Source organism: Gopherus flavomarginatus, chromosome 4 (genome assembly GCF_025201925.1).
Source record: "Gopherus flavomarginatus isolate rGopFla2 chromosome 4, rGopFla2.mat.asm, whole genome shotgun sequence".
Taxonomy (NCBI): domain Eukaryota; kingdom Metazoa; phylum Chordata; order Testudines; family Testudinidae; genus Gopherus; species Gopherus flavomarginatus.
In genome coordinates, this window is record NC_066620.1 from 213,769,003 (window position 1) to 213,793,952 (window position 24,950).

At 52.0% G+C, this 24,950-nt stretch overlaps 1 protein-coding gene across 3 annotated transcripts in view; it reads right to left on the minus strand.

The window, feature by feature from the left end:
- Nucleotides 1-1,382: 1,382 nt before the first annotated feature.
- The window catches only part of SCARA3 (scavenger receptor class A member 3), a 36,978-nt gene continuing 13,410 nt past the window's right edge, over nucleotides 1,383-24,950 (minus strand). For all 3 annotated transcript variants that reach the window (XM_050948826.1, XM_050948824.1, XM_050948825.1), the window contains 4 exons: nucleotides 23,475-23,594; nucleotides 12,308-12,406; nucleotides 10,511-11,554; nucleotides 1,383-3,193 (listed from right to left, as the gene is read on the minus strand). In XM_050948826.1, the coding sequence (XP_050804783.1) occupies nucleotides 2,763-3,193; nucleotides 10,511-11,554; nucleotides 12,308-12,406; nucleotides 23,475-23,594 (1,694 nt within the window). In that variant the 3' untranslated portion in view covers nucleotides 1,383-2,762. The remainder of the gene's footprint in view (nucleotides 3,194-10,510; nucleotides 11,555-12,307; nucleotides 12,407-23,474; nucleotides 23,595-24,950) is intronic.

The window sequence follows — 24,950 nt, forward strand, 5'->3', positions numbered from 1 at the left end:
CACACAAGGCACAATTAGTCTGTGGAACTCACTGCCACTGGAGGTCACTGAGGCTAAAAACTTAGCATGAGTCAAAGGGGACTTGGGCATGTCTATGGGTAACAGGAATATCCAGCCTTCTACCTAACTGTTAGAGATCAGGATTAGCCCTATGTCAGGGGCAGATTCTCCCTCATCAGCAGCTATGTGAGGCGGGGTGGGGGCGTCTCAGACCTTCCTCTGAAACATCTAGTGCTTCTGCTGCCTGAGCCAGGACGCTGGGCTAGCTGGGCCGCAGGGCTGAGCCAGTCTGCCAATTCCTGTGAAACCCTGGTCTTCTGGCTCCCACCGCTGGGCAAAAGGTCCTGCAGCACTGCCAGGTGCTGCCGCTTCCCACAGCCGGAATCCAGAGACCGGGGTTCGGTTCCCAGCTGTGCTGTGCTGACTTGCTGCGTGACCCCTTCCTAGATTCTCACTGACTCCCACCCAGCTTCTGCCAGGCTGTGACAATTCCTGAACAGCAATGAGCTGAGCTGTTCAGCCCAGCCACAGAGGGAGCCGTGCCCCTCTCGATCAGCCACCGGCCTGGCAGAGAGTCGGGGGCTTCGGTTCAAACTCCACCCTGACCACTGGCTCAGCACGTGGCTTTCGGCAGGTCACCCAGGGCCTCTGTAGCTGTCAAAGGAGCTTTTCATGGATCCCAAGGCCAGGAGGGCCCACTGTGATCATCTAGTCTGACGTCTTCCTCCCCACCCACCCGGCATGACACAGGCCGGAGACCTGCCCCAGATAATTCCTAGAGCAGAGCTTTTAGACAAACGCCCAATTGTGATTTAAAAATGGCACTGATGACAAATCCAGCACCGCCCGTGGTAAGTTGCTCCAACGGTTAATTACCCTCACTTTCTAAACTGTACATCTTCTTTCCAGTCTGAATGTGTCTCGCTTCAACGCCCAGCCGCTGGGTCGTGTTAGACCTTCCTCTGCTAGACTGAAGAGCCCATTACTAAATATGTACAGACTGGGATCAAGTCACCCTCTAGCCATCTCTCTGTGAAGCTAAACAGATCGCGCTCCTTGCGTCTCTCACTATAGCACATGTTCTCTGATCCTTTAATCAGTCATGGCTCCTCTCTGACCCCACTGCAGTCTGTCAGCATCCTTCTCAGGGGCTCTCGATGCAAAGGGGCTGGAGGTTATAAACCTGAATTCAGAGCTGTGGGCTTGGCTGCCTAGGGCACAGTGTCTGCTCCCCAAATCCCTAGATCTTGACTTGGAGAGAGCCCTCTTCGGGGGGAGCAGGGATTCCAGGGCCCGTTCGATCCTTGGCCCCTCTATTGCAAACAGCCAGTGAGGGTGCCAGCGGAGATGGTGGGTGTAGTAAGATGAGGCCCTGAAATATGAACTTGTGCCAGGATGGCACCTGGACAGCCTGCTACAAGGACACTCCATAGAGATAACAAGGAACAGGCAGGTGCATCTTAAAGACAGGACAGCATTATGGATAGATCTGTATGCCTGGAACAACATGATCAAAGGGGAGACAGCACCTAATGAGCCAAGGGGCTGTACCTCAATACGTCAGTAGGGATGAGTAATCTGTATAAAAGTAGGTCCCGGAGTGCGCATCTTTGGCCAGCCTATGGGGCAGTGGAGAGTCCCGTCACTGACTGAGCTGGTCCATTGCCAGGGGGCACAAATTCGTAGTATGTCTTGTAGAGTCTGTGGGAAACTATTACTGTGCTTCGTTTGATAATAAACCTGGCTTGGGTTCCTTCGTACCTTACTAGAGTCTGTGTCTTCGGGGGTTCTCTCGGGGTCTGCTGTGTCAGCTCTCTGCGCAGAGCTGGGGCAGCACACAGAGGGAACATGCACTGTTATCATCATCGAACAAGAGCAGAGCACCACACCGGTAGCTACTGACAACAGGAGGTGATTGTGCCATGGGTTTCTGCCCACCAGGAGCTGAAAGGGTACCAGCAGCTGAGGCCATCTGGACCGCACCCAACTGGCTGCCATGTGGGCCAGGAGGGAGAATCAACGTGTCCGAATACACAGAGAGAGCCCCAAGCAGGTGTGGCATGAGAGCGCAGTGCCCAGACCCACTTGCAGTGAGCGAGGGCTGGAGCAGAGGATGCAGGGAAAGAAGTGGATGATGGAAACCAAGGCAATGAAGCGACCGGAGGCACGTCGGTCTGTGCCAGGCAGCAAAACGCCCAGGCTCTGCCAGGGAATGAGAGACGTGGTAGGCCTGCTTGTGCCCAGCTGTAGGGCAAAGCCCAGGGCATTCTTGGCAAGGCCTAGCACAGTCTCTCTCACACACATTCCCGTTGACACACAGAGATTTAGCTCTTTGCCTTTCAAACAGCCCTGCATGTCTGGGTCAAACAGGTACAAGCAGGCTCTTGGAAAGGGAAGGGCAGGACGTGGACAGCGCTGGTTTCCCATCCAAAGGGCCGTGCTGCCCTTGGCTCTCTCTGAGAGCATGTGAATGAACAAGGGAGGGCTGCCTGCTGGGGGTGCTGTGCAGGTCAGCATGGATCCAGGTCCTAACAGCGAGCAGGGATCCCAGCCGCTCTGCTCAGGCAGGACGTCCCAGGAGGGGTGCAGGGGGTTGGACTCTCTGCTGGGATCGCCAGCTGAATCTCCCAGGGGGATGCTAGTGACAGGGCTTGGGATGCGCCTCCGGCCAGCTGGCACGTTCACTCAGCACTGCAGAGATCTCCCCTCCCCATTCCAGCTGGGCCAGCATCCCGTAGGGCAGGGCTGCGGGTGGGGCTGGCTTAGACACCCGGTGGCCCCGGTAAGCCTGGGGGCCCACGCACGCCAGGGTCTCCCTTCGGACCCGGTGGGCCAAGCTGGCCTGGAGACCCTGGCTTCCCTGGGATCCCTGGCTTCCCTCGCGGCCCTGCTGGCCCCACCGGCCCCGGAGCTCCCTCCGGCCCTTGAGGGCCTATGTCGCCTTTCAGGCCCATCTGTCCTTTGAGCCCAGCTTGTCCAAAGCTGCCCTTAGTGCCTTTAAAACCCGGCATGCCTTTCACGCCGATCGGTCCCCTCTCGCCTTGAGGGCCTGGGATGCCTGGAGGTCCTCTGGAGCCCTGCGGGCCGGTAGAGCCCAGGCCCCCGGTGTCACCCTTCTCCCCCTTGCTTCCTGCAGGCCCCTTCACTCCCATGTCGCCTTTGAGTCCTCTGGGTCCAGGGAGGCCAGGCACACCTGGGGGGAAAGGATCACGTGGTGAGCGCAGAGCATTGTTAACCAGTGTTACTTTGGTTACAGTATCCAGGCAAAGGAAGAGGAACAGGTGGGGAGTGCAGAGCATCGTTAACCAGTGTTACCTTGGTTACAGTATCCAGGCAATGGGAGAGGAACAGGTGGTGAGCACAGAGCATCATTAACCAGTGTTACCTTCGTTACAGTATCCAGGCAATGGGAGAGGAACAGGGGGGAGTGCAGAACATTGTTAACCAGTGTTACCTTGGTTACAGTATCTAGGCAATGGGAGAGGAACAGGTGAGGAGCACAGCACATCGTTAACCAGTGTTACCTTGGTTACAGTGGCCTGGCAGTGGGAGCCTGAGTGGTCCTCCTGCCCTGCAGGGGACATGCCACTGGATAGCACGGAGCTTGGCAGCTGGAGACCCCTCCCACCCCAGGCAGGTGACACATTAAGGCCACAAAGAACCAAGGTCCACTGACACCTGCCCACACAGTCCCGGGGCACTAGGGTGACCAGATGTCCCGATTTTATAGGGACAGTCCCGATTTTGGGGTCTTTTTCTTATATAGGCTCCTATTACCCCCCACACCCTGTACCGATTTTTCACACTTGCTGTCTGGTCACCCTACGGGGCACCAGTCATGTGGGAGATGCCTACCCGTCCTAACCCTGCTCAATGTCACAGAGGAGGGGCAGCCCAGCCAACGCGCCTGGGGAGGGAAGCATCTTTACTGCCCCTGCTCCCTGCCCCAGGGTTTGGAGCAGCTTGACCCTCTGCCGGAATCGTTGCGGTTAATCGTCCAGCTCCCAGGAAGCGGCTGGTGTCCGAGGAATTGTCTGATCTCCGCTGGGGGAGGCTGTTGTGGAATTGACTGGCAGCACTGGGGGACCACGTGGAGAATTCCACCAGCGGGAGCCAAGGGAAGGCGCCAGGTGTCCGTCCCCTGCCAGCGCCTCCTGTTTACCCTCCCTGCCCAATAGAGATGCCATCATGTGTTGACTCCAGCGGCCCTGCCTGCAGACGGACACACAGCTAGGCACTGTGTGAGGCCAGGGGCTTTGTGGGAGAAGCTGCACCTGCTGCCTGGCCCTGCCAGATCCACAGCTCGTTGTGCATTGCTCCCTTTTTCCATAACAGGAATGGCAGCCAGGAGAGCGGGGTGTGTTTGTGCCAAGGAGGCTTCCTGCTCTTGGGAAGCTGGGATTAACCCCTGCTCCCCCTTCACCTCTAAGCAACAGACTCACACTCTGTCTCCGGACTGCAACATGCTGCTAGAGGGGGGTTAGCTAACATGGGATGTCAATAGGTGGTTCCCCGGTGCGTTTCATGGCTGGAGCACCCGGGCGTCATGGCCAAATTCCAGTGTGGGCAATGCTCTCCCTTTCTATACTCCATCCTGCAGCTTTCTCTTGCCCTTGCTGCAGTGTGTTGCCAACCAGCTGCTGTGCTCCATCCCAGAGGTGGCTGCATTTCAGTGGTCCCCGGCTAAAGTCATTCCTGTGCCCTGACTTTCACCCAGCAGGTTCCCAAAGCGGTTTCCAAAAGGCACCCAGGCTCACTGCTCACACACCAGCCTCTGTAGGCGAGTGGGGCCTGGCTCGGCAGCAGGGGGGGACAGGAGAGCTGGGGCAGGGAATGGGGAACATGCGACAGCTGAGAGGCGGGGTCTGGAAGTCTCTGCATGCGCAGCTGGGGGAACAGTGAGTAGGCTGGGGAAGGTTTGAGGTGGGAGACTGGGCCTAGGCACTTGTCTGGTGGGGAGGGCAGGAGATGGGGAGGGAGGGCTCTGTAGCTGCTGGGGTGGGGGATATTGATGATAGTGTTATTTATAGCACTCCTGTGTGGGTCAGACCCCTCTCATCCCAGAGCAAGACACTGCAGACCTGAAATGGGCCCTGGCTTCAGAATTCAGAGCTGGGTTTCAAACCCACATGGATCTAGGTCTGGGCTTGGAACAGAACCTCCGGCCCTGACAAGATTGCCCCATCCTGGTCTCCAGGGGTCACGCCCAGCTGTGTTAACACGTGCCTCTTCTCCATGTGCTACACAGCCCTGGGAAACGCAAAATTCACTTTCACTTGCTTGTATTGTCGCCAAGGTACCTGTCAGTGTGCTGGAAACCTGTGCAGGTATCTCCCTCCTGCTGCAGGTGAGCAGCTTTCAGCCTCCACCTTCCTCGCGCCCACTCCCGGCCCCCAGGCGGCCCAGAGGAGCTGCTCTGGGTGGCAATGCTGGGGACCCCAAAGCAGTCAGGTCTGGGGGCCGGGGACCCTGCTCACAGCACTGCTGTCCCTGAAATGTTGCTGGAGGAGATGCGACCATCACAGTGTTCCATAACCAGGCTCCCGGCTCAGAGACGGGAAAATAGGCCCTTGCTGGTTTTGGAGCTGTCCCGGCGTCCTAGCCCTGCCATCAAGATCGGCCCTGAAGACACCGATTCAGCAGCAAGGCCTGGCACTATCACCCGCTCCCCAAAGGATTTCCAGTCTCTGATAAGCAGTGACGTAGTGAAATGAGCTGCTGGGCCTCCAGCAGTTTCTAGTGGACGGGTGTTCCCCAGACCCTCCTGTAGCAGGGCTCTGGGCTATCAGGCTGGAAGTCAGAAGGCACACGCTAGGCTCATGCATGTCACCTCCAGGAAACTAGACCTAAGGCGCCCTGTGTCCTAGGCAGAGGCTGCAGAGACTTGGAGAAAGGAAAAGGCTCTGGATGTGGGACAAGTGAATGGCCCTGGGCAAGGACAGAACATGTCTGGGGTCACCCCAAATGACACGTCTCTGCTGCCATTAGCTGGTTGGGAAGTAGCTGGCATGTACCACTCCCTGACATGGGGGTTTCCTTCTCTGCTAAGCCCTGTCCCCGGCCACCCCCAGCCCCTCTTCCCTGTTATAAATGCTCCGTGCAGAAGAAAGTGGCTATGACTATATATCTCCTAAATCCCTGCCAGTTAGCAGCAAGGGTGTGACATGTGCCAGCCACCTCAGAACCAGCTAACGCTGGCCAAGGGCATGTGACCTGCACCGTTTGAGTCTGGGGGCTTTCACCACGGTGCGCAGAAGGGGAAACTGAGGCAGCAGATAGGTGACCTGAAGTGGGGATCTGATTCTAGTACATATCTGAACTGGAAGTTTCTGACTGCAGACACAGGCTTTTGGGTGGTTCTCAGGCCAGTGATTCTGCCACTAAAATTTCAGTGCGGAGATTTCAAAAGCGATGAGTGCCGGACATGAGATACTTTAAAGGGGCTGCTTTCCCGTGGGTGGGGGCTCAGCGCTTTTGGCAAATCAGGTCCCAGATCAGGTCTCCAGCCGCTGTGATCTGCTCAGCCCAGGGCAGTCAGGGTTACAGCTGCTACTGTGGTGCATGCCACAAGTACGGGACACTAGTTCAGAGGGAAACAGCGGCCTGCCAGCTACTTATTGACAACAGGACTGGTGTTCACACATCACACAGCACCCTTCCCCCCGCCACACTCCCATCCACCCTCTCCCACATCCACCAACTCCCATCCACACATCGTAACACACACCCACACATTACAACGCACAGCCGTCCCCCACCCCCACACATCACAGCACCCCTCCCCCTGCCACACTCCCATCCGCCCTCACCCACATCCACCAACTCCCATCCACACATCGTAACACACACCCACACATCACAACGCACAGCCATCCCCCACCCCCACACATCACAGCACCCCTCCCCCCGCCACGCTCCCATCCACCCTCACCCACATCCACACATCGTAACACACACCCACACATCACAACGCAGAGCCATCCCCCACCCCCACACATCACAGCACCCCTCCCCCTGCCACACTCCCATCCGCCCTCACCCAGATCCACCAACTCCCATCCACACATCGTAACACACACCCACACATTACAACGCACAGCCGTCCCCCACCCCCACACATCACAGCACCCCTCCCCCAGCCACGCTCTCATCCATCCACACCCACATCCACCAACTCCCATTCACGCATCGTAACACACACCCACACATCACAATGCACAGCCATCCCCCACCCCCACACATCACAGCACCCCTTCCCCCGCCACGCTCCCATCCACCCTCACCCACATCCACACATCGTAACACACACCCACACATCACAACACACAGCCATCCCCCACCCCCACACATCACAGCACCCCTCCCCCCGCCACGCTCCCATCCACCCTCACCCACATCCACACATCGTAACACACACCCACACATCACAACGCAGAGCCATCCCCCACCCCCACACATCACAGCACCCCTCCCCCTGCCACACTCCCATCCGCCCTCACCCAGATCCACCAACTCCCATCCACACATCGTAACACACACCCACACATTACAACGCACAGCCGTCCCCCACCCCCACACATCACAGCACCCCTCCCCCAGCCACGCTCTCATCCATCCACACCCACATCCACCAACTCCCATTCACGCATCGTAACACACACCCACACATCACAACGCACAGCCATCCCCCACCCCCACACATCACAGCACCCCTCCCCCCGCCACGCTCCCATCCACCCTCACCCACATCCACACATCGTAACACACACCCACACATCACAACGCAGAGCCATCCCCCACCCCCACACATCACAGCACCCCGGGGTTAGTGTTGTCCTCAGGGCATTTTGAGCAGCTGCATTGGGAGTGAGGGCCCTGGCTAGCTACAGAATGGGGGGGAGGGGATTCCATGCAAGCCACCCCCACGCTGCCCCCTGCTGGCACGCCCCAGCCCTGACCAGCAGCAACCCCCTGTCATGTGGAGGGAGAAACAACTGGCCCATTGAATACATAGTCTGTGTACGAGGGTGTGGAAGGAGTAGGGTGTTGGGTGTGCTGTGATGTATAGACTCTAGGACTGCTCATAGACTCTAGGACTGGAAGGGACCTCGAGAGGTCATCGAGTCCAGTCCCCTGCCCTCATGGCAGGACCAAATACTGCCTAGACCATCCCTAATGGACATTTATCTAACCTACTCTTAAATATCTCCAGAGATGGAGATTCCACAACTTCCCTAGGCAATTTATTCCAGTGTTTAACTACCCTGACAGTTAGGAACTTTTTCCTAATGTCCAACCTAAATCTCCCTTGCTGCAGTTTAAGCCCATTGCTTCTTGTTCTATCATTGGAGGCTAAGGTGAACAAGTTTTCTCCCTCCTCCTGATGACACCCTTTTAGATACCTGAAAACTGCTATCATGTCCCCTCTCAGTCTTCTCTTTTCCAAACTAAACAAACCCAATTCCTTCAGCCTTCCTTCATAGGTCATGTTCTCAAGACCTTTAATCATTCTTGTTGCTCTTCTCTGGACCCTCTCCAATTTCTCCACATCTTTCTTGAAATGCGGTGCCAAGAACTGGACACAATACTCCAGTTGAGGCCTAACCAGCGCAGAGTAAAGCGGAAGAATGACTTCTCGTGTCTTGTTTACAACACACCTTTTAATGCATCCCAGAATCATGTTTGCTTTTTTTTGCAACAGTATCACACTGTTGACTCATATTAAGCTTGTGGTCTACTATGACCCCTAGATCTCTTTCTGCCATACTCCTTCCTAGACAGTCTCTTCCCATTCTGTATGTGTGAAACTGATTGTTCCTTCCTAAGTGGAGCACTTTGCATTTATCTTTATTGAACTTCATCCTGTTTACCTCAGACCATTTCTCCAATTTGTCCAGTGATGTGTGTGTTGTGATGTGTGGGTGGATGTATGTGGGTGTGGGGAGGTGTTGTGTGTGTCTAATGATGTATGAGTGTGGATTGGTGCATGTGGGTGTGCAGAGAAGGGGGTTCAGTATGTTTAGGGGTGCGTTGTGATATGTGTGTTACGGTGTGTGGATAAGTGTGTGTGTTGAAGGGAGAGGGGGTTGGGTGTGAGGGGATGTGTTGTGATATGTGTGTGTGTATGTGTTATGTGTGGGTGGGTGTGGAAGGAGAATTGTGTAGGTGGATGCATTTTGATGTGTGTGTTACAGTGTGTGGGTGAGTGTATGTGAGTGTGGAGGAGAGAGGGTGCATGGATGTGGGGGGATGTGTTGTGATGTGTGTGTGTGTTACAGTGTGTGGGTGAGTGTATATGGGTGTGAAGGGGAGAGAGGGTTGGGTGTGGGGAGGCGTTGTGATGTGTGTGTTACGCTGTGTGGGTGAGTGTATATGGGTGTAGAGTGGAGAGGCGTGTTGGAGGTGCATTGTGATGTGTGTTTGTGACACACACAAAGAAGGATGACACTACAGACACTACAGAAAGGATGTGGACAAATTGGAGAGAGTCCAGAGGAGGGCAACAAAAATGATTAGGGGGCTGGAGCACATGACTTGTGAGGAGAGGCTGAGGGAACTGGGTTTGTTTAGTCTGCAGAAGAGAAGAGTGAGGGGGGATTTGATAGCTGCTTTCAACTACCTGAAGGTGGGTTCCAAAGAGGATGGATCTAGGCTGTTCTCAGTGGTGGCAGATGACAGAACAAGGAGCAATGGTCTCAAGTTGCAGTGGAGGAGGTTTAGGTTGGATATTAGGAAACACTATTTCACTAGGAGGATGGTAAAGCACTGGACTGGGTTACCTAGGGAGGTGGTGGAATCTCCTTCCTTAGAGGTTTTTAAGGTCAGGCTAGACAAAGCCCTGGCTGGGATGATTTAGTTGCGGTTGGTCCTGCTTTGAGCAGGGGGTTGGACTAGATACCTCCTGAGGTCCCTTCCAACCCTGAGCTTCTATGATTCTATTCTATGACGTGTGAACTCCAGCCCTGTTTTCACCAGGGAGCTGGCAGGTCATGGTTTCCCTCTTAATTGATGTCTCCTAGGTGTGGCACCCACAGCAGCGGTAACCCCAGCTGCCTGGGGCCGAGCACATCACAGTGGTTAGCCTCGATGGAGACACCATAGAGGGGCCTGCAATGCTGTAAGCGCTGAGCCCCCTCCCCATCACTGAAAACCAGGCCCTTTCAAGTGTCTCATATCAAGCACCAAAGATCACTCATCGTTTCTGAAATCATGGCCCTGAGATATTTTGTGGCAGAACCAGCGGCTCAAGATACCTCCAAAAGCCCCTGTCTGCAGCCAAAATCCTCCAGTTCAGATACATACAAGAGCTAGCTCCTCGCTTTGGGTCACTGGTCTGCTGCCTCAGTTTCCCCTCTGGGCTCCCTGGTGAATGCACACACACACACACGTGGATCACTACCACAGAAGAGTTTTATGAGCTTGCTACTTCTTCCACCCAAGGGGCCTGGTCCTTTACCGCTGGCAGTCCCTGGTTCAAGGCCCGGACAGGATGTACCCACATGCAACTCACCTCGTAAGATGGTAACGTTGCGCAGGATCTCCCCGTGCCTCACATCCACCACTTTCATTTCCTCCATGATCATGGACAGGTTCTGGATGTCAAAGTCCAGCCGGGCACTGAGCAGGCTGAACCGTTCCCGCAGCAGGTCCGTGGTGCCCAGCATCAGGCTGACAGACTTGTTCAGGTAATACAGCTCCTCGGCGTGGGAGTGGAAGCCCAAGGTGCAGGAGAGCCGCACGTCATCCAGGTACTTGAGCATGCTGTGCACGTGGCTGTCTGTGGCATTGATGTTGGTGAAGATGGTGCTGATCTCAATCTCATGCGAGGTCATGCGCCCCTCCAGGGTCTCGAACTGCTCCGCCGTCCGGTTCTGCGTGTACCTGGTGTGGTACTGCAGGTCGTGCATGTTCTCCTCGTGGTCGTCCAGGAAGGAGGAGATATTATCCAGCTGCAGCTGGAGCCCCATCACCTGCAGCACCAGGTCATGCATGCCTTCCGAGTTCTGGCTGATCCTCTGCGAGGCCAAGCTCATGCTGGCCTGGATGCTCTTGACCAGCTCGCTGGTCTTGGAGGAGGTGGCCCTCAGGTTCCCGAAGAGCCGGGTGTAGTTCTGCCACTCGGTCACCATCTTCTGCAGAGTCAGTGTCTCCTCGTCTGTCTTCCGCTGGATGGCATGGATCCACTCCGAGGTCTGCCCCACCGTGAAGTTCATCTGCTCGACCACCGCCTTGACGTCGTACCGCTCCTGCAGCAGCCCCTTTAGGGAGTCATCCAGTGCTGAGGTGGCTGCTTGCCAGCCTCTCACCTGGGCTAGGAAATGCCCCAAGGTCTGGTTGACCTGCCGGATGGAGAACGAGCAGCCATCCATCTCACTGGTGATCTTGCTGCTGGTGGATGAGAGCTGCTGGTACCTCTGCGAGGTCCGGTCCAGCAGGATCTCCTGGACCAAGAGCATCTTCTGAATCTCCTCCAGTTCTTCCTGCAACTTGCTTATCTCCTGCCCCAGCTGCCCTGTGTCATGGCAGAAGGAGCAGTTCCCCAAGGATTTCTGATCTAAATGAGAGATACATAGCTCCGTCATGCTGTGTGCCAAGCAAAGACGCACAAGTCAGCTGTGGAGAATGGACACATTCCCCCACAGACTAGACCCCGGTGTCTGCGAGGCTCTCTCCACAACATGTTCTTCTCCCCATGTGCTCTGGGATTATTCCTAATAGTTGCACACAGGTACTGCTAAGCCACATGTAGGCGAACTACAGATCTCTCCAATGGGGGAGGCCCAAGAACCAGGATTGCCTGGGTTCTCAGTCATCCTCACTCTGACACTGACTCCCTGCACAGGCTTGGGCAAGTCACCTAATTGCTATGTACCTCAGTTTCCCCGACATGTAAAACAAGGATAGTGATACTTAACCTGCCTTTGGAACACACTTTCCCATCGACCCATAGAGTGTTCTCAGGATTATTATGATCCAGCTTTCTCATGTTTCCTACAGGAACTTGTACAAGGATATTGTGGGAGAGATGTAGGCCTTTCCTCCTCCCCACCAGACTTCCTCTTAGTTGTTCCTCCAGTCAGGATAGAGGTTCACACTGAAGGCTCTGTGAGACCTTCCCTGCAGCAGCCCTCTTCCATCTGCTGGAGCAAACAGCAGCCTCCCCTGACCACCAACCCCCCTAATCTCATCCAACTAGTGACCCCGCAAAACCCCTTAACTCCAAGGCCTACTCTACTGCCTGAGGGATCGCAGCCCATGATCAGGAGATATAATGGGGCCAGTGCTCCATGGGGATCAGAACACTCACTGAGCTCCTGGAGGTTCTCCTGGACAGACACGATCTTCTTCTCATAGTAAGTCTGGGCCGAGCTGATGTCATCAACTATGGAATTGACCTTCTTAAAGACTGCGGGGAAGAGAGAGATGGGAATATGGGGGATGGTCTGTGCTTTCAGCTCTTCTAGGTTAAGTGAGTGAATAATGATACTTTTCTGGAAACCAAATTGTCTGAAACGGATCCTCTTCCAATAGAAAGAGCTGTTAGTCGGTTTTAGCATTAGCAGACATTTTGGGCCAGATCCCCAGCTGGTAAAAACTGATTAAGCTCCGCTGAACTCAATGGGGCCAGACCCCTATCTGGTGTAAATAAGCACCGCTCCATTTAAATCAATGGGGTCAGATGCCCAGCTGGCATACCTTTCCACCAGCTAAAGTCCTGACCTTTCATCTTTTGAATATATAAGAAAAGAAAGAAAGTGGAACTTGAGAGTAATAAAAATAAATCAGAAGCTATGTATTGTGGAACAATGATAAGAGATGCAAAGGAACACATGGAGAAATCCATGGCCCGCAGAGTTAAGGACAATGAGTTTTCTAAGTATATTAGGAACAAAAAAAATCCTGACAATGGTATTGATCCATTACTAGATGGAAATGGTAGAACTGTCAATAGTAATGTAAAAAAGGCAAAAGTGTTCAATAAATATTTCTATTCTGTATTTGGGGAAAAAAAGCAGATAATGCAATCTCAGTATAAGATGATGATAACACTCATTCCATTCCACTAGTACCTCAGGAAGATGTTAAACAGCAGCTACAAAAGTTTCACATTTCTAAATCAGTGGATCCAAGAGTTTTAAAAGAGTTGGCTGAGGAGCTTGCTGGACCCCTAATGTAGATTTTCAATAAGTCTTGGAACACTGAGGAAGTTCCTGAAGACTGGAAGAAATCTAATGTTGGGCCAATAGCTAAAAAGGGTAAATGGGATGACCCGGGTATTTATAAGCCAGATAGCCTGACTGATTCCAGGGAAGACAATGGAGCAGCTAATATGAGACTCGATTAAAAAAAAAATAAAAGAGGGTAATGTAATTAATGCCAATCCGCATGGGTTTACAGAAAATAAATCCTGTCAAGCTAACCTGATATCTTTTTGTGATGAGATTAAGAACATAGAACATAAGAACTACCATATTAGGTCAGACCTATGGTCCATCTAGCCCAATATTCTGTCTTCTGATAGTGGCCAGTGCCAATTGCTTCAGGGGAAATGAACAGAACAGGCCAATTATTGAGTGATCCATCATCCAGTCCTAGCTACTGGCAGTTGGAGGTTTAGGGACTCCCAGAGCATGGGATTGCCCCCTGAATATTTTGACTAACAGCCACTGATGGTCCTATCCTCCATAAATGTATCATCTAATTCTTTTTTTAACAGAGTTATACTTCTGGCCTTCACAACGTCCTCTGGCATTGAGTTCCACATGTTGGCTGTGCGTTATGTGAAGAAATACTTCCTTTTGTTTGTTTTAAGCCTGCTGCCTGTTAATTTCATTGGGGGACCCCTGGTTTTTGTGTTCCATAAAGGAGTAAATAACACTTCATTAACTCACTTTCTCCACACCAGTCATCATTTTATAGACCTCTAGCATATCCCCCCTTAGTCATCTCTATTCTAAGTACCAGTCTTCTGCATATGGAAGCTGTTACTTACCCTCAATCATTTTTGTTGGCCTTCTCTGTACCTTTCCCAATTCTAATATATCTTTTTTGAGACGGGGCACCCAGAAATGGATACAGTATTTAAGATGTGGGTGTACCACAGACTTATATAGTAGCATTATGATATTTTCTGTCTTATTATCTATTCCTTTCTTAATGGCTCCTAACATTCTGTGAGCTTTCTTGACTGCTGCTGCACATTGAACGGATGTTTTCAGAGAACTAACCATGACTCTGTCATAAACATACAGCTAAGGGTAGCATAAAATCCCTCCTTTACCTGTATGGAGTTAAGAAGCTCAAATAACCTGGTTGGCACCTAACCAAAAGGACCAATAAGGGAAGAAGATACTTTCAAATCTGTGGGGGGAAGTTTTGTTTGTGCTCTCTTTGTTGTTCTCTCCAGGACAGAGAGGGACCAGGGCAGGAAAAACCATCTCCTAAAACCCTACCTGAAATAAGCATCCAAGATTACAAAAATTGTAAGTAATATCAGTTTCTCCCTGCTTTTTGTAACTGTAAAGTTTTGCCTAGAGGGGAATCCTCTGTGTTTTAAATCTTATGACCCTGTAAAATTAGCTTCCATCCTGATTTTACAGAGGTGCTGCTTTTACTTTTTTCTTGATAATAAAGTTCTGCTTTTAAGAACCTGATTGGTTTTTAGTGTCCTAAAAAACCCAAGGGTCTGATCTGTGCTCATCTTGTTTACCCATTTGGTTGGTATATTATTCTCAAGCTTCCCCAGGAAAGGGGGTGAAGGGCCTTGGGGGGATATTTCGGGGAAACAGGAACTCCCAATGGGCCTTTTCCTGAATCTTTGTCTAACTCCCTTGGTGGTGGCAGCAATACCGTCCAAGGACAAGGAAGAATTTGTGCCTTGGGGACTTAAGCGGGTTAAATAAGCTTAGGTTAAAAATAAGCTTGGTGGGGTCTTTCATGCAGGTCCTCAAATCTGTACCCCAGAGTTCAGAGTGGGGAGGGAACCCTGACAGACTCCAACAGCTTTTTCTCGCGTGAGAACAGATCATTTAGACCCCACCATTTTGTATGTATAATAGGGATTACGTTTTCCAATGTACGTTACTTTGCACTCACAAGTTTGGCTGAGAAAGGTAATAGCATGGATGTAATAGACATCCGTAAGGCATTTTACTTGGTACCTCCACATTTTGATTAAAAAAGTAAAACAATATAAAATGAACATGGCACACATTAAATGGATTAAAAACTGGCTAACTGATAGGTCTCAAAATGTAATTGCTAATGGGGAATCTTCACTTTGAGCAGGTGTATTTCTAGTGTGGTCTTGCAAAAATCAGTCCTTGGCCCTTCACTATTTTACATTTTTATCCGTGCTCGGGTAGAAAACATAGACTCATCACTTATAGAGTTTGCAGATGACACAAAAATTGCGAGAGAGGTAAATAATGAAGAGGACAGGTCACTGCCACAGAGCGATCTGGATAGCTTGCTGCACTGAGCACACGCAAACAATATGCATTTTAGTAGGGCTGAATGTAAATGTCTACACGTAGGAACAAAGACTGTAGGACACATTACATGACAGGGGACTCTATCCTGGGAAGCAGAGATGCTGAAAAAGATTTTGGGCTTGTGGTGGATCATCAGCTGAACAGGAGCTCCCAGTGAGATGCTGTGGCCAGAACAGATCCTTGGATGCTTAAAGAGGGGATCTTGAGCAAGAGCAGAGAGGAGATTTTACCTCTGGTGCGATTGCTGCTGGAATCCTATGTCCAGCACTGGTGACCACAATTCAAGAAGGATGTTGATAAATTGGAGAGGGGTCAGAGAAGAGCCACAAGAATGATTAAAGGATTAGAAACCTGCCTTTTAGTGACAGCCTCAAGAATTCAATCTATTTAGTTTAACAAAGGGAAGATTAAGATCACAGCCTGTAAGTTCCTGGGAAAAATATATTTAATCATGGGGTCTTCAGTGTAGCAGACAAAGATCTAACAAGATCCAATGGCTGGAAATTGAAGCTAGACAAATTCAGATTTGAGATAACTGTAATATTTTAATAGGGAGGGTAATTAACCACTGGAACAACTTCCCAAGGGGTCATGGTGGATTCTCCATCACTGACAATTTATAAATCAAGACTGGATGTTTTCCTAATAGATCTGCTCTTGGAATTATCGGGGGGCAGGTCTCTGGCCTGTGTTACCCAGGAGGTCAGACTAGATGATCACAATGGTCCTTGGAATCTATGGCCTCTCCCCTTGTTGCTTTGTTCATTAGGGTCCGACTTTGCCAGGTGCAGAGAGCTTCCTCAAGGAAACTATCCCTTCCTGACCCCTGCAGACGACCAGCGGAAGCTCTGAAGCATGAGAATCTGCCTGACCCTAAACCTGGGGCAGATTCTTCCTCTCCCCTCTGCCTTTCTTACCGTGTGTCTATGGTATGGCTAAGGCAGGTCTGACCCTGCAATCGGATCAGCCACTGGGGATGGGCACCGGGATCTGCACAGCTGAGCACAGACATGATCCAGACCATGTCCCTGGTAAGACAGAGCAAAGTGGGGGGTGAATATTGGCCCCCGGGGGCAGGAGCCATTTCCATGCTGCTTAAACTTTCCAGCGGGGGCAGCAGCAGCTTCCCATCCATCTCTCTCTATTGATTTCCTCCCAGATGTAATCTATAAGCAATGAACATGCCCAGTGAATGACTATTTGTAATGGGTGCTGAACACGCGGGAAACCTTCCAAGGCGCTGGAGCAGCCAGCCATCGCTGGAGCATAACAAGGGGAGGAGAAAGTGGAGCCAGCATTGGAAAGGGTTTGCTCGAATCCTTCAGGTAGGTGGGATTTGATGGGGTTGCACACTCAGCCGGGGGGAGCTGCGAGGAAGTCGATGGCGCTCAGCTACTTTGCACCAGCTGGGGGTCTGACCCACTGATGCTATTTATGCAGAGGCCCACCTGGCGTTTCCAACCCTTGCCAAGCGAGCCAACCTCTGCGTCAGCTTTGCAGAAATGCTGTCGCCTGCATCACCTCCCTCTGCCAAGAGCTTCTCCCGTATCATTACTCTGTGGTGGCCTCTTCCTGTCCAAACCTGATTATGGAGGCAATTTTCATGGGATGACAAATGAGAGCAGCAGCCAAAGGCTAAAACAACACTTGCCTCCTGCCGCTCTGGAGTGTGGGATGGGCAAGGAGCCTAGAATGGGCTGGAATTAGATGCGCCAAGGGAAGCCAGCCCTTCTTCAGGAGTTGGGAAAGGGAAAGGTTACAGATCAGGGAAAGGTCACCTACACTGGGGCCTTCATTGAGCTGCTGTACCAGGACTCGGCAAGCTGGGGAGAAGGGACGGGCGCTGGCGGACAGATGAGGTCAGGAGAGGTTCCAGGTTTGGATTGGAGGTCCCAACCTGAAGCGCTGTCTCAAGCATGTTAACTCAGCCCTGACACTGGGCGGGTGTGACGTTGTGCGGTCTATATGGTTTTATAAATGTAAGCAGAGTCAGGATGAGCTCTACCCGAACATCTGGTGGTGAATTATGGGAAGTGTGGAAAGAATCTCAGGGAGTGTGGAAAGGAATTCCAGGTATTTGCATTGGCACACCCACCCCACCTAGCATAAGCCCACGGCAGCCTGGGATGGTTATTTTGACAGCAGGAATCCCCAATTTCTTTGTTATTGGGGCAGGAGGAAAAAAAGTGCTGTCACCCTAATTATGTGAATGAGGAACTATGAGACTGCTTTATGACAGAAATGACTCAATCTAAATTAAGTAGACAAGGGACATGGGTTCCAAAACCCAGTGAATTGAGAGAGTTTGGGGACTGGTGTGTGTACCTGATGGTATGGGCCCCAACTGCACATCCTCCTCGCTCCACTGTTAAAGAGCAGAGCTAATTTTGATTCCATTTGGAGTCCATCTAGAGACTGCTGAGCTGAATTCATGTTGGGCCAATGGTGCACCAGCACCAGGGCTCCCCTACTAAGAGTTGAAATCACTAAAAGAGCTGAGCTGAGATCACTGAGTGCTGTGCTAACTAGTGGGGGAGCCTGAAGATCTATTGCTAAGTGGCTGGCAGAGCGGAGCAGTTTGCAGCGTGTTGGAGCAGCCCATGGAACAGTGAGCGGAGTGAAGCAGTTTGCAGGGACAGCTGGAGGAGCGGCACAGCTGGTGTGGTGGAGCTGGTCGTGGTGAAGGCTGCAGCAGAACTCCATGGAGAGGTGGAGCAGTTGGCCCTGGCCCAGGTAAGGTGCCCCTTAACACCCTGTGCGGGCTTCCCCTCCCCCCATTTCCACCCAGGCTGTGGGGGGGTAAAACTCTGCAGATAAACTTTTGAACTCTGGGGTGGCACCGATCAGAGACTTTTGGGTTGTTGGACTTTGGGGTGATTGGACTTAAGACCCTAAGGGGGAAAGGACAGTACCAAACGTACTTGGAGGTGGGTTTTTGTCTATGGTTTGTGTTATAATCCTGTCTGTGGTGTTTCTCCAATGTGATGCCACATTGTTTCCCTCCTTTATTAAAAGGATTTTGCTACACTCAGACTCCGTGCTTGCGAGTGGGGAAGTATTGCCTCCTAGAGGCGCCCAGGAGGGTGTGGTATGTGAGTGTCCCAGGTCACTGGGTGGGGGCTCGAGCCGGTTATGCATTGTGTTACTGAAACGGAACCCCTGGATACTGAACCCGGCCCTTGTTGCTACCAACTCAGAGGGGCAGAAGGGTTACATAAAATATGCTAATGAGTGAATATAATGTCACTGGAACATGCTTCATGCAAAAGGTCTCTTGTAAGGCATCATTACAAAGCTTATCATCTACTGAGTGTGGTCATCCTATTTGTATGAATGTAACACTCCTGTATCTGAAACTAGGAATATGAAATATAACTCCGAGGGCCTATTGTAATCATGCAAAGTGTGGGCCATTAATGGTGGTTTGGAATCTTGATGACTCACATTAACTAGGACCATTGTCTGCAGATGGGTGTGTTTTACCTGTGAGTCTTTCTGTATATGTGTGTGCTGGCAAGCGGGCAATGAAGTCTTGCAGTGACACATGATCATGTCACCTGAACTGGAATCCATCTTTAACCTGGTGTCTTTCCATTGAGAAGGAGAGGGTGGGAACCCAGAGGGACAAAAGGATTCCCGCCTTATGCAAAAGATATATAAAGGGGTGGAAGAGAACAAAGGGAGAGAGAAGCCATCATGAAGAATCCCCTAGCAACCACCTGAACTGGAACAAGAGCTGTACCGGGGAAAGAATTGTGCCCAGGCCTGGAAGGGGTTCAGTCTGAGGAAAAACTTACTGAAGCATCTCTGAGGGTGAGATGATCTGTATTCAGTTTGATTAGACATAGATTTGCGCATTTTATTGTATTTTGCTTGGTGACTTACTTTGTTCTGTCTGTTACTACTTAGAACCATTTAAATCCTACTTTTTATACTTAATAAAATCACTTTTGTTTATTATTAAACCCATAGTAAGTGATTAATACCTGGGGAGGGCAAACAGCTGTGCATATCTCGCTATCAGTGTTATAGAGGGTGAACAATTTATGAGTTTACCCTGCATAAGCTTTATACAGGGTCAAACGTATTTATTTGGGTTTAGACCCCATTGGGAGTTGGGCATCTGAGTGCTAAAGACAAGCACACTTCTGTGAGCTGCTTTCAGGTAAACCTGCAGCTTTGGGGCAAGTAATTCAGACCCTGGGTCTGTATTGGAGCAGACGGGAGTATCTGGCTCAGCAAGACAGGGTGCTGAAGTCCTCAGCTGGCAGGGAAAACAGGGGCAGAGGTAGTCTTGGCACATTAATTGGCAGCTCCCAGGGGGGTTTCTGTGATCCAACCCGTCAGAACGTGTTCAGGTTCAGATCTGAACATAGACGCACCCCAGGCTGAGGGTGCTAGGTTCCGCTTTGGCCCATTGCAGAGACACGGGATTAACAACGTCGCTGGGTTGAAGCTTGTTAAGTGTACAAATGGGATTCCAGGATGGGGGCACCCAGGAGACCAGGGTCCCAGAGTTGATGACCCAGATGGGCCCGGCCAGGCCTAAGTTCCCAGCTGCCACCCGTTTGGAGTTCTGCTGCGAAGGTGGTGAGTTTGGATCCTCCTCTAAGTTTGGCCTCATCTCTACGTCTGTGGTGAAACAACTTGTTTTTTCTCTCTAATCTCTCGCAGGTACTTGCAGGGCCCCCATCACCGTAGCATCTGGACTCCTCACAATCGTTAATGGATTTATCCTCTCTTTTCCCCTCCCCCTGCTAGTTTCTTGGAGCCCAAGGAATGTGCCAGGCCCCTGCTTGGGGATGCCCAGGGAAGGGAAAGTCATAGATTCATAGATTCATAGACTCTAGGACTGGAAGGGACCTCGAGAGGTCATCGAGTCCAGTCCCTTGCCCTCATGGCAGGACCAAATACTGTGTAGACCATCCCTGATAGACATTTATCTAACCTACTCTTAAATATCTCCAGAGATGGAGATTCCACAACCTCCCTAGGCAATTTATTCCAGTGTTTAACTACCCTGACAGTTAGGAACTTTTTCCTAATGTCCAACCTAAATCTCCCTTGCTGCAGTTTAAGCCCATTGCTTCTTGTTCTATCATTGGAGGCTAAGGTGAACAAGTTTTCTCCCTCCTCCTGATCACACCCTTTTAGATACCTGAAAACTGCTATCATGTTCCCTCTCAGTCTTCTCTTTTCCAAACTAAATAAACCCAATTCCTTCAGCCTTCCTTCATAGGTCATGTTCTCAAGACCTTTAATCATTCTTGTTGCTCTTCTCTGGACCCTCTCCAATTTCTCCACATCTTTCTTGAAATGCGGTGCCCAGAACTGGACACAATACTCCAGCTGAGGCCTGACCAGCGCAGAGTAAAGCGGAAGAATGACTTCTCGTGTCTTGTTTACAACACACCTGTTAATGCATCCCAGAATCACGTTTGCTTTTTTTGCAACAGCATCACACTGTTGACTCATATTTAGCTTGTGGTCCACTATGACCCCTAGGTCTCTTTCTGCCATACTCCTTCCTAGACAGTCCCTTTACCCCAGTGCCGGGTGAGGCCCTGTCTAATGGCACTGTGCCGTGGGCGTGTCTGAGCAGCTGGGTGAGGTCCAGCCGGCTGGTCTCCGCGGGCAGCTGTCACCATGTCAGCGCTGCAGCGAGTTGGTGCTGCAGGACCAGCCCGGCAGGTCTCCACTCCCCTGGTGCAGTGGGCCAGCCAGGTGGCAGGGGCCATGGATAAGACCTGTGCTCTGATGGGCCACCCTAGCTGGGGAGGAGGAGAAGCCCGGGGTGTGACGCATGCTCTGTGTAGGAACTTCCAGAGAGCAGGGAGCAGGAGTGGGCTGTTCCAGGCCACCTATGCTTAGCTCCTCAGGGCTGGAGAGAGAGCGGGGCTCAGGCAGAGGCTCCTCCGATACCCAGAGCTGTGGGATCTGGCAGCTCTCTCTGCCCAAAATAAAACACTGCAAAAAAAGCCCATAGGAAACCACCATGCCAATTACTGTGCTTAATTGGCATGAAGGCCAAACAAGAGATTCCTCAGGCAAGGGTGCTGGCGCACGGCTCTGAGGGACTGTGAGTGGTCTTCCCTCGTCGTGAGAGGCGGGAACCCACCTTGTGACTTAGGGATTTCTCCAAGCTGTGCTCTCCGGGATCTCTGCTCCCTGGTGGGCTGTAGGTCAAGGGAGCCGCGCTGCTTTCCCACTGAAGCAGCCACAAAAGGACTGAGATGCTGGGCTCACTGGTGAGCGGTGCCCTGCTGGGATGCTGGTGGGGTCTGAGACCACGAGCTCTGTGCTGAGAATCAGGGCATGGAGAGGGGGTTGGACGCTGGCTTGGTTTGGATAGGGGCTGCTCTAGTGCATGGGGCACTGGAGACCTGGGTTCTCCTCCTGGCCCTGCAAAGGTTGAGAGACAGCAAGGGAACGGACACAGCTAGACGGTGAGGCTAGGCAGCAAAGGGGAGCCATTATGATATAAGGGGGCTCTGGGGTGGGACTGAATTATGAGCAAAAAGAACAGGAGTACTTGTGGCACCTTAGAAACTAACAAATTTATTTCAGCATGAGCTTTTGTGAGCTACAGCTCACTTCTTCGGATGCATAGAATGGAACACACAGACAGGAGATATTTATACATACAGAGAACATGAAAAGGTGGAAGTGTGCATACCAACAGGAAGAGTCTAATCAATTGAGATGAGCTATCGTCAGCAGGAGGAAAAAAACCTTTGAAGTGATAACTGAGATGACCCATAGAAGATGTGAGGAGAACTTAACATAGGGAAATAGATTCAATTAGTGTAATGACGCAACCATTCCCAGTCTCTGTTCTAAGATGCCACAAGTACTCCTGATCCTTTTGCGGATACAGACTAACACGGCTGCTACTCTGAAACCTGATTTATGAGTGTTCGGGCCATGGATTGGAGCTGGTTGTTGTTAGGAACTAGGGGTCACCCAATGAAATGAATAGGCAGGTTTAAAACAGACAAAAGGCAGTATTTCTTCACACAACACACAGTCAACCTGTGGAACTCCTTGCCAGGGGATGTTGGGAAGGCCAAGACTATAACAGGGTTAAAAAAGAACAAGACAAGTTCATGGAGAATAGGTCCATCAATGGCTATTAGCCAGGATGGGCAGGAATGGTGTCCCTAGTCTCTGTTTGCCAGAAGCTGGGAATGGGCGACAGGTGATGGATCACTTGATGATTCCCTGTTCTGTTCATTTCCTCTGGGGCACCTGGCATTGGCCACTGTCAGCAGACAGGATACTGGACTAGCTGGACCTTTGGCCTGACACAGTCTGGCCGCTCTTATGTCTCTATGGCACGGGAGCTCTGCAGCATATACCAGATCCCTGCAGCAGCAAGCCCCGTTACCTACAGATGGCTCCTGGAGCAGTCAGGGGAACGCAGACACTGTAACAAATCTCAGGCTTTGCGAATGGCTGCCTACAGCCACACTCAGAAGTTCACAGCAGCAGCGGGGACAGCAACCAGAGCCTTCTGCTCCCAAAGCCCAGGCCCCTACTCCATAGCTAAAGGGAAATTTCTGTTAGCAGTAGAGTAGCTATGACACACAGCAAAGAAGTTTGGATTCCATCTGCTAGTGGTATCAGGGGTGCACACGCATACTTAACCCGAGCAGGCAAGTGGCTAGGGCACTGGCGTTAGGAGACCCGCGTTCTAGTCCAGCTCTGCCATTGATCCACTGCATGAGCTTGGACAAGTCACTGCCCTTCTGTGCCTCAGTTTCCTCATGGGTAAAATGGGGGTGATTGTCCCCCCCCCGCCTTTGTGACATGAGAATTTCAAGAGCTAAATCTCATTATTATTGCAATCCTCCAACCCCCCAGGTGACCAGGTGGGTTTCCCAGGCAGGGAAAGGCCATGTTACGCTGGTCCACTCGTGTTTCCTGGGGAGGGGCAGGCAGGAAGGAAAAGAGAGTCAGGTCCCCCGAAGCTGCGCTTACCCAGGGATGCCAGCACCATCACAGCGATGATCAGTAAGACGCAGAAGACGTACAGCCCTTTGACGGAGGTCTGGAGCGACAGGTTCTTCTGGCACCGGCTGCAGTTGGTCCGTGTCCTGCCTGAACAGGGACAAAGGCGAGAAGGGAAGGTTGGAGTTTTCTGGCACAAGGCCTAGAGTCCACCCTCCGGGGACGGGCAGGAAGGATGCAGCACCTCAGGACCAGGGGCATCCCTCAGACCCCGCCCTGCCACCCCCCCGGTTGTGAGCTCTGGGCAGCTACCCCTATTTACAGCAGCTGGATCTCTTTAAACAGAGGGTAGACTCAAGGAGGGTCCCCCCTAAATCAACCCACCGGATCTAAGGGCATCTCCCTGGGTTCCCTCTGGTACTGACAGCAGACAGGTCAGGCCGGGAGCCTGAGGTAAGGGCACAGCTGGAGAGAGGGTAGAGAAAGGAAAAACGCAGTGTTTCTGCCTCCTCCTGGCTCTGTGTCCTTCGTTTGGAGATTCCCTCCGCCCCATCCCTCTTCCAAAGGCTATGAACACGGATCCTGCCCTGCAACCTGCAGTCACCCACTCGGGGATAACAGTCCCATGGGTTGGCACGGCCCAGGCTTTGCGGTAGGAGAGCCGTTGACCCCCTCCAGCCGGAGCACAACCAATGCTGGCAGCAGACAGGGCACAGGGCTGCAGGCCAACGTCCTTTGAACGTAATGGAAAGGCTCCCGCCTGACTCTGGGGGGCCTAGGACTAGGCCTGGATGAACTTGCTCTGGCCATGACAAGGGTCGGGGTTGTACAGATTTTTAGGCAGCTCAAGACAGAGCTGAGTGCTGAGGGGGATTTTTTAAAGAGCCTTGAGGTGCCTAAAGACTTTTAAAAACCCAGGCCTAGGGTCCCAGCTAGACAGGGGCCAAGCCCACTTGTCAGAGCCAGCCCCGAGCTTCTCCTCAGTCACCTCCTCTAGCCAAAGTTAGGAGAGATCGGGGTTCTCCATGGCTGGCTGAGGGCTCTGAACCCAGCTGGCTGGGCTCCCTTCTCCAGAGTCAGCATCAAGCCCAGAGCACAGGGCCTGGGACAGACCCTGCCCTTCCATTAGGTGATGGTCCTGACAGATGCCTGAGGCTGGTGGGACTTCACAGGAACCCCCTGACATATAGGCAGCAGCCCCCCTCCATGACTGCCTAGCCCGGGCCAGGGCTTAGCCACTGCACAGGCTGTGAGAGTGAATCTGGGAGCTGGAGAACCCCAGAGTCCTTTCACGTCCTGACTCTGGTCTCTACAGCCTACTCCTGTCTCTGCTCTCCTACACCTGCCAACCAGCAGAGGGGAAAGGCTGCCATTCAGGGAACAAACCCTGCTTGGTCGTCTTCCTCAAACCCTTCCCCAAGATAAGGCACTTCCTCCCTCCCTCAGTTATGGGCACCTGGGCTCATTACAAGTTCTCCCCCGTACAGCACTTCACAGCCTCGGGGC